Below are 15,371 nucleotides of genomic sequence, written 5' to 3'. Positions count from 1 at the left end.
TGATAATTAAGGTAATGAATCAATTTAAAGAAGAGCATTGTTAATTTGCAAAAAAATCCATTTCAAATGTCAGATGCAAACAACTCACCAATAAATTCAAAAAAAAAATATTTTTTTTAAATAATTGATCCGCAACAGTACTTTGAATCGTTCTCAACTTTTACTCCTCAATATTTTATCTTGACATCCTTAAGATTTTTAAACTCATTAATGCTACACAAAAGAATTATGTGAGCACAAACAGTTGATGGAAATATTAATTATGACAAAAGATAGTTTAATATAAAGAATGTATTATATAAATCTTATCTTATAAATTACAGACACTACTTCAAAAAAGCAGATAATATTATGTCCTAACCTACACATTTCATCTGTCAATCTAGTCGTGCATGTTAATCAGTGGCTAACTCTGCCAATGTGTTTTTTTTCTGGCTGTATCAGGCAGCCCATTCCATGTGTCACATTTAAGTGTGTAGGCAGGACACAACGTCAAGGCTAGTCACAAGAATGTGACGATCAATGATCATGAATGCAAGGTCAATGTGTGTGAGTCAGGTGAGGTCACAAAAAGACAGGAAAAGAAAAGTGAACTGATAGCATGGACGTGGAAGGAAGGTTCTAAAGGTTTTTGGGGACAAGATTATTTTAGTCGTTAGTTGTTGTTTTTTTCTTTTTAGTTTGTATAGAGCTAGATGTCACTGGTTAAGGTACAAAGTTGGTTAGTTTATTTGATCATCATTAATATTATAGAATCCTGTATCTGAATTGTATTTATTGTACCTATATTTATTGGTTCAAGTTTGAGTTTGAAGGAAATAAATTCAAGAAAGTTATATCTAAACTGTGTCATTATATTGTAATTGTATCTAAGTAGTGTTGACTTATATCAAAGGCACGTCAGAATCCACATGTCAGATGATTTTGGAAAAGATACAACAAAAGTCTATCTCTTCATTAAAACATCATGACACCATGCTCTAACGGCACTAAGGAAATGGGAGCACTTGTACAAATTTGTCCTAGCATATGGAAGAAGAAACAAGTCTTTATCTCTGTGTTGTTCTGAGTATTTTATTAGGTTTTGCTTTTGTGTTTGTAAATTCAGTGTTTTATATATAATCTATATATATAATTCTCTTCTACCCTCAACAGTGTAAACGAGAAGTAAAGGAAAGATCACTCTCTTATTTCTGCGGATAGTCCAGGGGAAATATAAGGGGTGGGGGAAACACGTAGTCACAAAATAGCAGGGCCGTACTGTAGTGTAACTGAGTTGATTTTCTGCGTGCGTCCAGCGTGTCTGAAGGTCATGGCCTTTGTTGTGTTTCATGTCCAGTGTGTGTGTGTGTATAGACTGCATCAGTGGTATGCTAGACGTGCTGGTTTCATTCACTGTTTACTGTAGTCTAATTTTGTCGAATAAAGCCATATTATTGGTATTCTAGTCGTTATCATTTCATTACACGTACCAAGATAGCGGCAAACTTACATTTTCCCTTTTAGATGGTATTCAAAGTTAGAATAACACAGCAAATTGTTATACCGTTTCCGTCTAAAAGTCTAACAAAGGAAACATGTTTAGGTGATTTTAATAAATATACACTGTAAGATATAGAGGATGCTTGGTCGAGAGGCTTAGTACGTGTGAACTTGGCTTGGCTTTGCTACCTAAAAAGGGGGCTCAAGTTCGACACCCAACTCGAGCAGAGTTATGCTTACTGAGCACCAAAAGGCAGCACGAAAAACCTTCTCCCACACACCCTCTCCCCCAGCGGTCCACAAATCAGATTGGACCATCGCGCTCTGGGCATGCTATAAGCATGAAAGTAGCGCTATATAAAAGCTATAATTTTATTTTGTTAAGTAAAAAATTGAAAAAATTTTATAAACAATAGGATTTTTAAAAAGAATTGACTAATTTTATTTACATTAGTGCAAAAATCGATGAAATTAGGTAATCCTAGAACACATAATATGTAGCAACATCATAAACCCCTTAGACAAACATAATGTCCTCACCCCATACCAACATGGCTTTAGGAAATATAGATCATGTGAAACACCACTAATAGGACTAATTGATGATTTTTCAAAAGGTTTAGATATAGTGAACAAATAGATGCTATCTTACTAGTGCTACTTATTCTTCCTGAAGTGTCTCTAAATTTAGGGATTTTACTAATGGTGTTACTCTAATCAAATGTTAATATTCATTTGTTATAATTATTAATTATTACCTCTATATCATTAGCTTTCTCATGCAGTTCTACAACCTGAGGAAAAAAAAAAATAATTTTAATGTACATTAATCATTCCCCCATAATGTATTAATATGATAAAATACAGACTTAAATAAAACTAAACAACAAGTATAGTAAAAAATTTTAGCCATTCAACTAATGATCAATTTTTAAAATTCTTGGCACTTAGCTAACAGTGTCACCATATATGCACATTCCTAAAAAAAATAAAGAGAAACAAATCTGACAAAATATTTTTGAATATATTTGAGGCTGTAAATATGAACATGGATAAAAATGTTGTTAATAAAATAATTGTGATACTAACATAATTTTCTCCAAAGTGACGCTGACCTGCATCATAGGCTTCAATAATTAGATCTGTTCCTTTGGTTTTAGAAACTGCAACTAATCTTGGAGTAGAATACTGAAGGTGCTGAGGAAGAATATTTCTTTATTAAAATTTTTTAAAATAAACTTAGGAAATAATATTTTATTATTTTTTAACGAAAATGCTTAGATATATTAAAAAAAACCCAGTTCATGTTGATTAGGAGAGTTTAAAAAATTTTTTAAAGTATATTTTAGAAAAAAAACTATTGGGAGATTTTCATAATAAACTAAAAAATGTCACGTAAACTAAACTGAACTTCAAAGTTTTTAACTAAATAAAAGTTACAAAAGAAAGCACTTAAAAATTGATGCAGCAGTGCTAAAATGTGCACAGTAATCATGATAGCCTTTTGAAAACAGTTTATCAGCAGATCCTTTTTATGTAGACCGAATACACCAAAAAGCTTGCTATTTATAGTTTTTCCACTATGTTTGTAGACCTCCAATAAAAATAGATTTAAAATTGAATATAATATATACCTGAGGTCTTTTAACAGATGCAGCTTTGATTTTGTCATTCACATACAAAAGTTGATTAGCAATGCTGAAATGGGAAGAGCTGGTAGACATTTTTCTTTCAATATCAACTATCTGCAGCATACAACTAAAAAATACATTTTAATTTAATTCATAGATGAATACAAATAATACAATGGTTTAAGCTTTTCATACAATTTTAAATCTAAATTAATGTGAAAGATAAATTCTCGACTATAAATAGAGTATAAGTATAGAAGTGTGGGAAGCGTGGTCAAGAGGCCAAGTACGCTTGAACTTGGCTTGTCTACTTAGGAAGGTTCAACACCCAGCTCGAGCAGAGTTGTGTTTGCTGAGAGCCTAAAGGCAGCACAGAAAACCTTCTCCCAGATACCCCCCCCCCCCCACCCACTGGTCCACAAATGAGATTGGACCAAAGCGCTCTGAGCATGCTATAAGCGCTATATAAAAGCCATTTAATTTAATTTATAGACATAGAATTTAGTCATTATACTATTTAAGTATATAAGACACTGACAAAGACAACCGAAAATATGCTAAATACTTGGGAACGAAAAATTCTTAGGAAAATTTATGGTGCTATACAAGATGAAACAGGGTGGAGGACACTCTCTAACAATGAGATATATCAATTGTATGAAGACCCACAGATAGAACAGACTCCGTTGGGCAGCCCACAGATAGTGACTGAAATAAAAAAGAACAGACTCCGTTGGGCAGGTCACCTTGAAAGAATGTCAGATAACAGAGGAGCGAAAATTGTATACAGGCAAAAACCAAAAGGCAGACGACCCAAAGGCAGATGGATTGATGATGTGGAGGCAGATCTGCACCAGCTTGAGAGGAAAGGCCCAGGAGAGATCTTAATGGAAGGATGTGTATAAGCAGTCCTGAGCCCTCCATGGCCTGTAGCGCCACTGGGATGGATGGATGGATAGTGTATAGACAGTAGATTATTCAAGATGACTAATTTAGATCTAGTCTAAGTCTAGTATAATTTATAAAAAAAATAATACATTCTAATTATTATTAATAATAATAATGACTATCATTCATGTATCATTAATCATGTCAATACTACTACTATCAGTAAATAGAATAGATCTAAGTCAATCTAAGTCTTAGAGTCTAGATAGTAATTCAGTATATTCATCTAGATCACTAAAATTTCACTTTAAGTTACTATCAGTTACTACAGTAAATAGAAATTCAGTATGAAACTATGATTATCTTTTTTATTCATTATATTATTATGTTGATTATAATATGATTATGATTTATGAATATATATTATTAATAATATTAATAATATATTCATAAATATCAATTCAATATATAAACTTATGATGACAGATTAGTAGAATTTAGTACTAGAGATCTAGATAGAATAAGATAGACTAGAATCTAGCATTCTAGCTACAAGCTAGATTAGTAGATAATTAAGATATTTATCTAGAATAATCTAGATTGACTAGATCTAGACTTAAACTATGTATAAATTAAAATTGTATGTAAACACTGAGAATGAATGAGACGGTAAATCGTAATTAAAAATTAAAAGGAGTAAAATTTCATCATATTCGTTTTTGAAGTAACAATAACTTTGAATAACATCTCAGACATCTGTATTAAATTATAATAAAGTGTATAAGTATAAAGTTAAAGTAAAAGTTCTAATATAAGATAAAGTTACAGTTCAGTGATGTCTCAGAATGTCTATTCCGTGTAGATCTAGATAGCTCATTATATATTTATTAGAAATCTAGATCTTGAGTCTAGATCTATAGACAGTATTAAGAGTCTAGATCTAGATCTACTATGATCTAGCTAGTTAGTAGATCTAGATATATTATTATAATATAGAATACATAATATAGTATAATAATAGTATATATAGTTACTATATTATATACTTATTATTATTATTATAGTAATATATATCTACAATATAAATATATTATTTATTATATTTAAAAAATTAAATATATTATATTATTAATTATATAGTCAATAATACTAATAGTCAATAATAGTCAATATAGATTTTATAGATAGATCTATGATAATCTATCAATCTAGACCTAGGCCTAGATCTATATCATCAGAGTATATCAGTGATATATATAAATATTATCTATTCTATGATCATACGATGTTTATGATCATAGTTTATGAAGTTTATGTCTATCTTTAGATTCTAGATCTAGTCTAGTAATAGTTACAGTAGTATGTCTCTATCGTGAGTCTATGTAACACTATGTTATAATCATGTTTTTTTTTATTGTTAGTATGATAAGTATGTGTATGATCAGGTCACCGGAACAGTTTTGCCATAACCCGTGTCAGTGAATGGAGAAATCATATGAATGCGAAAAAGTCCAAAATAAATTAATAAAGGCCTAATTTCTAGAATATTCTAGATCTATTATCTAGATTTAGATCTGTTTACTGTCTGGTATTAAGAATAAACTGATTTAGAATGTCTACATTCACTGGAATTACTATTTCATGTTTTTAAATTATTAGACTTGGATGTAGATCTATATTTAGAAGTAGATTCTAGATCGTATTTATCATAAACTACTATAATAAGACTAGCCATATGTTACCCGCGGCCCGCGGGTCTTAATTTGCGGATCACTGTCGATATTGTCACTAAGAGTGTCTTGTAAACAATTAAACTTCTTCTTCTTCTTCATCGTTCTCATTGTTATGTTGGAGTGTTCATATGACTAGACCAATACATGAGATGAACTGCGCAGTGGTTTCCAAATCAGGGAGCTCTCCATATAATTTTCTTTCTATTGGGGTGATTTGGGGCCAATGTCTTATACGGGCCTCTTGGTAGAGAGAGCAGTTTTGGAGGACGTGGTCGGCATTTTCTGGTGATACTCCACATGGGCAGATTTCACTGGTTCCAATTTTGAGCTTCCGGAACATGTGTTGTCGCATTCTGTTGTGTCCGGTCCTGAGTCGAAAGATTAGACGTTGGTCTTGTCGGGATAGCTTATAGTAAGCATCATCTTTCTTGTGATTTGGATGGGAGCTCGTCCATTTCTCATTTATTTTATCTACAATTAATTTCTTCATTTCTTCTGGATAGAGTGCAGAGTTTACTTGTGAGTTAGTTCTCCCACTCTTGGCGAGTGTGTCAGCCTTTTCATTTCCTGCTAGTTGTATGTGAGCTGGTATCCATTGAATAACAGTTTTTTGCTGTTGTGGTTGAGCTTTGTGAGTGCTGTTCTGAGGTTTTTAATATAAGGGGAATCAGAGTTTTGCAGGCTTTGGAGGGTTGTTTTTGCGTCTGTTAGAAAGACAATCTGACTGTGAGGGGAACTTGGATGATTTGCTAGCATGGTAGCAGCTAGTGCTAGTGCTTCCCTTTCTGCTCTGTGACTGTCAGAGAGCTCTCCAGTTGCAAAGGATTTTTCTAGTTTTCCTCCATCTGGCCATTCGATAAGTATTCCAGCTCCTCCATTTGTGGTGGCTTTATGGGATGAGCCATCCGTGTAAACTCTGATCCACTGATTGCTAGGGTAATTGGTATGTAGAAAACAGTTCACTATTTCCTTGAGCTCTGTTGGTCTGTAATCAGATTTTCTTTTTATGTTTTCAATATGGTCCCTTATAGTAGGAAGAGGGCTTTCGTCCCAGGGTGGAGATTCATTATAGTGTATCGAGGATTCCAGAGTAATTTTTTCAAGTTGGTGTTTCTTTTTTAGGTTTAGAGATTCCTGTATGAAATTGGTCCTTTTGAGACGGTTTTTTGTGCCAGTTTTGTGGATTTTTGTTCTGAGTGGGTGCCTCTCCAAGGTTTCCAATTTAGTGAATTGGGAAAGGATTTTTATTTCTCTTCTTTCATCCAGAGAGATCAGGGCAGCGGTTTCCTCCATAGCTCTTATGGGTGTTGTTTTGATTGCTCCTGTCATTATCCTTAGACCAATATTTTGGACCTTGTCTATTTTCCTTAGGTTGGTTTGGGCTGCTGAGCCCCATGCTGTGGCACCATATTCTAGTACAGGTCTTACATAACTGGTATAGGTCTTTTTCAGGATGTTGTGATTTGCTCCCCAATCTGTGCCAGCTAATTTTTTCAAGAGGGATAGTCTCTGGATGCCTTTACTCTGTGTTTTATCTATTTGGTTTTTCCAGGTTAGTCTCGGGTCATAGGTGACTCCAAGATAAGTAGGGCTGTCATTTTTTTCTAAAGCTTCCTTATCTAATGTTAATTTTATTGTTTGTTGTTTTGTTGACAGTGAGAATATGGTATATGTTGTCTTTTTTGTGTTAATGGACATGCCCCAGTCTTTGGACCAATTATTGAGTTTATCAAGAGCATCTTGTAATCGAAATTTCGATGTTCCTACATATTCTTCTGTGCTAATTAAGGCAAGGTCATCTGCATACATGCTGCTCTTAACTTTTTTGGGTAGGATTTGATTTAGATCGTTTATGAATATTAGGAAAAGTGTTGGGGATAGGACTCCTCCTTGGGGGACACCATTTTTTATACCCACTGTGTGGCTTCTTTGTCCTTGCATGCAAACTAAGGCTTTTCTATTATTTAGGTATTCCTTTATCCAGTTGTACATTCTGTGGGATATGTGATGCTGGATTAGCTTGAGCAAGAGACCTTGTTCCCAGACTTTGTCAAATGCTTTTTCTAAGTCAACCCACACAATTGTCGTTGGTTTCTTTTCTTGAAAGCCGTCTTCTATTTCTTGTGTGATGAAGGCAATTTGATCTTCTGTTGATCTGCCTTTTCTAAAGCCAGCCTGGGCTTCAGTGAGTAGGTTATTTGACTCAAGGATCCATGTCAGCCTTCTATTTATCACTCTTTCCATCAGTTTGCAGGTACAGCTAGTGAGGCTGATGGGACGGTAGCTATCCAGTTTATTTCTTGGCTTGCCGTGCTTTATTATAGGGATCATAATGGCTTTTTTCCAGATGTTTGGAATTCTGCCAGATTTCCAGCTAGCATTGAACAATTAAACGAAACTAGTCGACTCACGGCGTAGCATACGCCGTTATTTTGCAATGCAACCTATGCGACCGCAGTGGGCTATGCACTTTCAAAGGACTCGCGCTAATTCTAGGTGCATAAATTATTAAAATAAACCATTTTATAACTTATAACAGAAATTCCGCAGCCTCCTGATTTACCAGGAGCTCCTGGAAATCTGAAATTGCAAAATATACGAAAAAGTCATGGAAATATCCGGAAATTATTAAAATCTTTTGAAAATTAAAAAAAAAAAATAAAAAAATTCTGAAATATATATTGATATTTATTGATAAAGAGATATAGGCCTATTACACATTACGACATGGCATCTATCGGATATGTACAATAGGCCAATGTCAGACGAGCGATTTTAGATAATCTTAAATTTCAGCATTGATTTGTAATATTAAAAAAAAAAAAAAAAAAAGAAAAGAACTGATATATCGTGCTTGTACTTCGATGTCTCAGCACAGTTAATTTTAGGCCTATCAACAGAGATATGGGCATTTTTATTTCAATGGAACTAGAATGAGGATGTAGATCTACCTAAATTAAACTTCTGATTTAGCACTCTTAAGATCTATATCTACTAGATCTAGATCTAAAATATGAACTTGGAATAATGTAGCTGCAGCTGTAATTTAGATAAGCCGCGATTTGTGTAAAAAAAATATCCTAGATTATCTATCAATAGACTGAATGCAACATTAAATTTAAAAATAGTAGATTAGTTTTAGTATATTATAACATTGCAATATTGATCAAAACGTTTGGAAATCAAAATCTACACTTTAAGTCTAGAAATTGAAATTCTACATCTTAATTTAGTCTATATTAGTCTAAACTAGATCTAGAAATTCTAGATCTATACTCTAAAATAATTTTAATTAGAATATAAATCCAGATCTAGATATACTGTAATAAAAATCTAGATCTAGTTTAAAAAATCTAGATTAGATCTAAATCAAGATATCATTCCTTTTTTAAACGCGAGTCACATAACGAGGCTTAATAAACATTACTATATAACCGAGTTCTTTTAGCATTTCATTTGAAGAATACATTCCATATAACGTCAAAGGGAAAAAAAAACACTACGTCACAAGACCTAGCTAAACTAAAAATCGTTTCCATCAATACGAGCCATTTATCGAGTGTTCATAGACATTGGTGCACCGTCGAGTGCGTTCTTTTAGCATTTCATTTAAAGAATACATTCCATATGAGTCAATATGACGTCAAAGGAAAAAAAAAACACTACGTCACACGGCCTAGCTAGACTAAAAATCGCCTTCATCAATACGAGCCATTTATCGAGTGTTCATAGACATTGGTGCACCGAGTGCGTTCTTTTAGCATTTCATTTAAAGAATTCATTCCATGTGGCGTCAAATGAAAAAAAAAAACCACTATATGTCACACGGTTTAGTTAGACTAAAATAGGCCTATGTTTTCATCAATACGAGCAATTTTTCGAGAGTTAATAGACATTGGTGCACCGAGTGCATTCTTTTAGCATTACATTTAAAGAGTCCATTCATATGACAACAAAGAAAAAAAAATTCCATTACCTCACAATAGGCTAGTACAGGTACCATAAAAAATGTCTTTATTTACACGAGAAATTTAACGAGGGTTCATAGACATTAGTGCACTGAGTTCTAATAGAATTTATTTAAAGAGGATCAAAGACGCATTGTCAGTCCGACTGTCAGTCGGTCTGTCCGTCATCTTAATATAAAAAAAAATAATTAAAAAACTAAATTTTTGATAATGTGTTTTTGCAACGTTTAAGCAAGGAAATTGAATGTAATATAAGTTAGAAGAGCAAACAAACATTTGTTGGCGTTGATTAGTTTTGCACAAAAAAATCCGGAACAATCAATTTTAGATACTTAAATCTATTGAGATGTTACGGGAGGAACATTAAAGGGTAAATCAGATTTTCAATAGCTTTTAGAGTTGTTGTTTTTTTATCTAATCGTGACGGACAGACCTACCGACAGACAAAACGCAACAAAAATAAACCTTTTTATTCTGATGAGGGCACTAAACAAAAAATAAATAAAATAAAATCTGTTTTTTTTTTAAAGTTTAAGAAGTTACTTTAGCACCATGACAAGGCCGGTCTTTACGCTACTACACGAAAGTCGCAGTATAAAAAGTCTATTTTAAAAAATGTGCGTAATATTTACATACAAAGTGCATTCTTAGGCTTTATAAACAAATATAAATGTTTTCTTTTAATTTTAGCAGCTAGTTGACCAGAAAAAACATCTTTAATTAATATTTATATTTGTTGTAAACATTTCTAGTACATTTTATAAAAATATTTGACTTGGTGATACTGAAAAAACAAAAAAGATGTCTATCTTTGTTAGCATATTGTAACATTGCCTCCCTTACATTTACGTTATTGTTTTAGAATTGGTGTATTTTTATGAAAAAATCGCTTGCATAATTAATTTTATAAATTAAACGGTTTGCTTTTAGAAAACCAAAAGTAGCCGTTGCACCTAAACTTTTCAAGCCGCATTTAATGGTGAAATAATATTTTTCATATCTTTTCTAGTTTTCGAGATCTGAGTGTGACAGAAGGACATTTTGCACAAACCTAATAGCGGCTTTTTCCCCTTACGGGGGCCGTTAAAAGAGCCACATAAACATGTGGACAAATTATATACTGTACACGTTGTTTAGTTTTTCCCAAACAAAACTGCAAAAAAATAGTATCTGTGGCTACCAAAACTGTCAATAACTTTACTAATGAATTGCTTCTCGTTGCGATGGACAAGGTGGGGATCAAAGATTATCGTGCAGAATGCTGAATGTCTTCTCAATGTTACAGCTAGCTCGGATGCATCGTTGTTTTTTTTTTGTTTTGTGTTGTTTTTTTTTGTTGAAGACAAAACAGGTTAAACTGAGCATTTTATTTATTATTGCTCAAAAAGCAAGATATTAATGGAGAAAGTAATCATTCAAGATACGTAGAATGTTAAGCCGTACAATAACTCCCAAAATCCAAACAAGTTTTTTTTTTGTTCGGTGTGTATGACCGACTCTGTCGACTGTAAACTCTCTGCAGCAAAAACTCAATACCATATGTTTGTCTGTCCATTTAGTATAGTTCCATTGTCTGCCACTGTCAGCAGCTCGTCTTACTCAACATGTCACCCCTGAACAGGGGCGGACTGGGTATCAAAATCGGCCCGGGCATTAGGCCTACCACATAAACCGACCCGCAAATGGCATGTCATATATTTTCGGTGGGGGGGGGGGATTTTTAACCTAGTCCGCAATATATATATATATATATATATATATATATATATATATATATATATATATATATATATATATATATATATATATATATATATATATATATATATATTAGTGTGTGTGTATATGTAATTAATCTTCATTACATTCTGATCTTTCATTCTTTCAAACGTTTTTCTACCCTAGAATACTCTCTTCCTATAATTAGTGGAAAGACAGTAAACACCGCCAAAGGGCAGCTAGGAAGTCCGGGAGAGCGATTTGAGCTCCCCCCCTCCCCCCTCCCAGTGGGGAATGGGGCGAAGCACCGGAACCAAGCATTATTTCCGTTATTTTAAACTTTAAAAATGCATATTCTGAGGTATCTATAGTTCAATTAGCCTGCTACTCTTCCGCTAAAAAAATTCCAACTATGCTATTCAATGGAGTCCTGCGACTGGTAGAAAATGGTAAAAATGCTTTAGTTTTTTAATTGGAGGGGGAAGGGAAACCACAAAACCCCCTTTGGCTACGCTCATTAAATTTGGTGACTGTAGTTTGCTTAAGTTGGCTGCACTGGGGCAGTAAGTAAAGTTTCCCTTTCAGACTATGAGGTCTGAGGCAAGTGATGGTTTGAAGACCCTCCCCTCCCGGCTCCGCTTATGTGTTATATTAAAGGTGTAAGCCTAATTCTCTACAAAATATATAAAGTTTGATAACGCATCGAAAACTGGATGTATGCATTCGTAGGATTACATAATGTATTCTATTTATATATGTAGGCCTATGTAGTCTGAAAGCTATAAACTATACAATAGCAGCCTAATGAGATTAAAGCTTTTTGGTATTACTTATAGATTACAGACATTTCTTCAAAAAATAAGATAGTTACGTCTTACGCATTTCATGTGTCAATCTATTCATGTATGTTGATCTGTGACTTAAATATGCTAAATCATTGGTTTTCCTGGCTGACTCTGGCAACCCATTTCATTAAAAGATAAGAGAAAGCAGAACGGTTAGAGAAGCACTTACTCAATGTGAAAAGCTCTTGCTTACTCCTAGTACATTCTCAAAAACGCGATTTGTATATGAATATACCATGGCCCATTATTTAAAATATAAATATCCTTTCATTAAATATTGGTTGTGACAGAGCTATTACATTCACTATTAATGACTTCATACTAAGTTGCTCGACCGACTAACCCACTCTTTAGTGGACGAGGTCTTATCTGAAAGCCAATGTGGTTTTAGAGCCAGAAGAGGTACATCTGACATGATATTTGTTCTGCGACAATTTCAAGAAAAATGCAAAAAGCAGAACCTATACACTGCCTTTGTGGACCTCACCAAGGCTTTCGACACGGTCAGTCGCGATGGTTTGTGGAGGATTTTGGCCAGGCTGGGATGCCCATCTACGTTCCTATCCATTCACAAGCAGCTTCACGTTGGACAAAGAGGCCAGATCAGACACAATGGTGCCCTTTCTGATCACTTCCCAATAGAAAATGGCGTGAGGCAGGGCTGTGTACTTGCTCCTACTCTATTCGCTATCTTCTTTGGCGTAATGCTGGGTCAAATGAGGCAGTGATTGCTCGAAGGCATCTATATCTGGTTTCGTTCTGACGGCAATGTGTTCAATCTTCGACGTCTACTATCCCATAAAAAAACAAAGGAAATGGTCATAACGGAGCTTCTCTATGCTAGCTCACAATGATCATGACCTCCAGAACGCGGTAAACGAATATGCATACGCTGCCGCCTCTTTCGGTCTATCTATAAACCTCGGGAAAACAGAAGTCATGTTCCAGAAGTCACCCAATAAAACATATTTAGACCAAGGATAACCGTGAACGGACAGCCCCTTAATGTGGTAGACCACTTCACATATCTAGGTAGTATAGTGTCAAATGACGCCTCACTTTCAAGGGCAGTTGATAACCGTCTGGCCAGCGCCAGTAGCGCTTTTGGACGCCTTCAGGCGAGAGTTTGGCGGAACAGATCGCTCTGAATGCCTACATGAATCAGTATCTACCAGGCGGTGGTTTTCTCAACCCTTCTGTATGGCTCCGAGACATGGACACTATATAGGAAACATCTAAGACTTCTTTAGCGCTTCCACCAAAGATGCTTGCGCTCCATCATGGACATACGGTGGCAAGACCGCACTACAAACAGCGATGTCCTTGCGAACGCCGGTATGGACAATATAGAGGGACCTCTTTTGGTCCGACAGTTACGCTGGGCAGGGCACGTTTCCCATATGGGAGACGAACGTATGCCAAAGGCATTCTTTTTTGGTGAGCTAAAAGGTGGTCAACGTAACAGAGGCGCCCCACGGAAACGCTTCAAAGACCAGCTTAGGCGTCAACTTTCCTCGGCTGACATAGAAGAGAGCACCTGGTTGCATGCGGCCTCAGAACGAGACAGCTGGAGGTCACTCACAAATGCCGCGGGATACACATTTGAGACCAAAAGAAAGTCTGCTGCCGAGGACAAACGCAGACGGCGAAAAGAAAATATAAATCGACCACCTGAGGACAATGGTTATATTTGCCCTGGGTGTGGCAAAATATGTAGGTATCAGCTGGGGGCTGCGCAGCCACGGGAAATATTGCATTCCTCACTAATCTTCAGACTCGAAGACTAGCCTTATTATTATTACTAAGCATAAGTTTGCCATTAATTATAATAGTATAAAAATTAAAATTTAGATCTAGATTTATTTTTTAATTAAATAATTTTTTTTGTAAGCCCTAAGTGTAGTATTTTTAAATCTATGTTATTAAAAACAAACAAAAAGAAACTTACTTTTTCTTATCAAATCGCAGAAAGTAGAGCATTATACCCATATTGAGCTGTGAATAAGTTGGGTGGCTTGCAATTTCGCGGATGTGTGTATGTGTTAAAGTTAATTTCTTTTAAGTATTGTTAAAGAGGTAATTGTCGCGCCTATCTTTTTTTCTGCGTTATATCAATGTTTTCTAACTTAACCTCTCTCATCCCTCTTTTTGGTTAAATTTCATTGGAACCATTAAAAGACGGGGGAGGGAAGGAGCAAAAAAAAAAAAAAAAGGAGTGCCATCAAAGGCCCATGCCGACCAGCAAAATGAGTAGGCCAAACACAACCTCGAAACATCAAAGCAGTCCATGCCGCTCGTGCATAACAGAAAGTACGGTCTAACGTTTTGCAAATGATAATACGTACATTGTATTTTTCTTGATATTCTAGTTGAATTTCAAACAAAATTAATTGTAATAAGAATTAGAAAAAAAAAAAAAAGAAAACGTGTTCGGGCCTTTGTGTCTTGCTGCTGTAACTTTTTTTAAAAGTTGTCTGCATTGAAATTTTTTTTTCTTTGGTCGCGACCAGACCGGCCCATTTGGTACCGGCCCACCGGGCATTTGCCCGTTTGCCCATATAGCCAGTCCGCCCCTGCCCCTGAAGAGAGAGAGAGAGAGAGAGAGAGAACGGGCTGTTTCATTTAATTGTAACATACAATAATTGAAGTGCTGAAAACTATAATATTAAATTGGGATCGTTAAAATGTGAAAAGTTTAAAAAAAAAAAAAAGGGAGCGAATGTTTCAATCACAATAAACAAGATATTATGATATAAAGCAATGGGAACAATTCAACGGGCGTAGTCAATGTGTTTGTGTGTGTGCAAAAGGAAACAAAAAATTCACCCACTCCCCTCCCCACGCCATAGAGAGAGAGATAGAGAGAGAGAAAGAGAGAGAGAGATCTAGAACTATAAGTCTAAGTATAGTATAATATACTAGTAGATCTATCTAGGCTTATCACAAATATAGGATTAATTAAGGACTACCTGGTCTACAGTACATATCTTTTCTTCGTCATATAGATCTATAATTCTAGATCATATGAAATGTGAATAATTATTTTAATGATCTGTATCAGTGTTTCCTAAGCTGTTTAACGCGGAGCCATAGTTTTCCTCGAGG

The 15,371-nt window shown here is 34.8% G+C and overlaps 2 protein-coding genes across 8 annotated transcripts in view; one reads left to right on the top strand and one right to left on the bottom strand.

Annotated features, from left to right (window-relative positions):
- The window catches only part of LOC106075007 (pantothenate kinase 3-like), a 38,897-nt gene that overhangs the window by 9,112 nt on the left and 14,414 nt on the right, over window positions 1–15,371 (top strand). The window contains exon 1 of one of the 2 annotated variants that reach the window (XM_056008709.1): window positions 11,836–11,870. The exons of the other annotated variant lie outside the window; for it this stretch is intronic. The gene's annotated coding sequence lies outside the window, so the exon portion shown is untranslated. Of the gene's footprint in view, window positions 1–11,835; window positions 11,871–15,371 lie in introns of those variants that run through there. 2 annotated transcript variants of the gene reach the window in all.
- The window catches only part of LOC106073714 (pyridoxal phosphate homeostasis protein-like), a 19,260-nt gene extending 3,889 nt beyond the window's left edge, over window positions 1–15,371 (bottom strand). The window contains exons 1-4 of one of the 6 annotated variants that reach the window (XM_056008782.1): window positions 15,236–15,371; window positions 3,117–3,240; window positions 2,572–2,679; window positions 2,241–2,276 (exon numbers count right to left, since the gene is read on the bottom strand). In XM_056008782.1, coding sequence (XP_055864757.1) covers window positions 2,241–2,276; window positions 2,572–2,679; window positions 3,117–3,236 — 264 coding nt within the window. In that variant the 5' untranslated portion in view covers window positions 3,237–3,240; window positions 15,236–15,371. Of the gene's footprint in view, window positions 1–2,240; window positions 2,277–2,571; window positions 2,680–3,116; window positions 3,241–4,827; window positions 4,970–5,356; window positions 5,638–5,743; window positions 5,872–15,235 lie in introns of those variants that run through there. The other 5 variants (XM_056008799.1, XM_056008771.1, XM_056008814.1 and 2 more) reach the window with 5 other exon arrangements.

The sequence above is a fragment of the Biomphalaria glabrata genome, chromosome 1, assembly GCF_947242115.1.
Source record: "Biomphalaria glabrata chromosome 1, xgBioGlab47.1, whole genome shotgun sequence".
In the NCBI taxonomy this organism is placed as follows: Eukaryota; Metazoa; Mollusca; class Gastropoda; family Planorbidae; genus Biomphalaria; species Biomphalaria glabrata.
The sequence above is the reverse complement of the archived record's forward strand: the minus strand, read 5'-3'. Positions and strand labels throughout refer to the sequence as shown.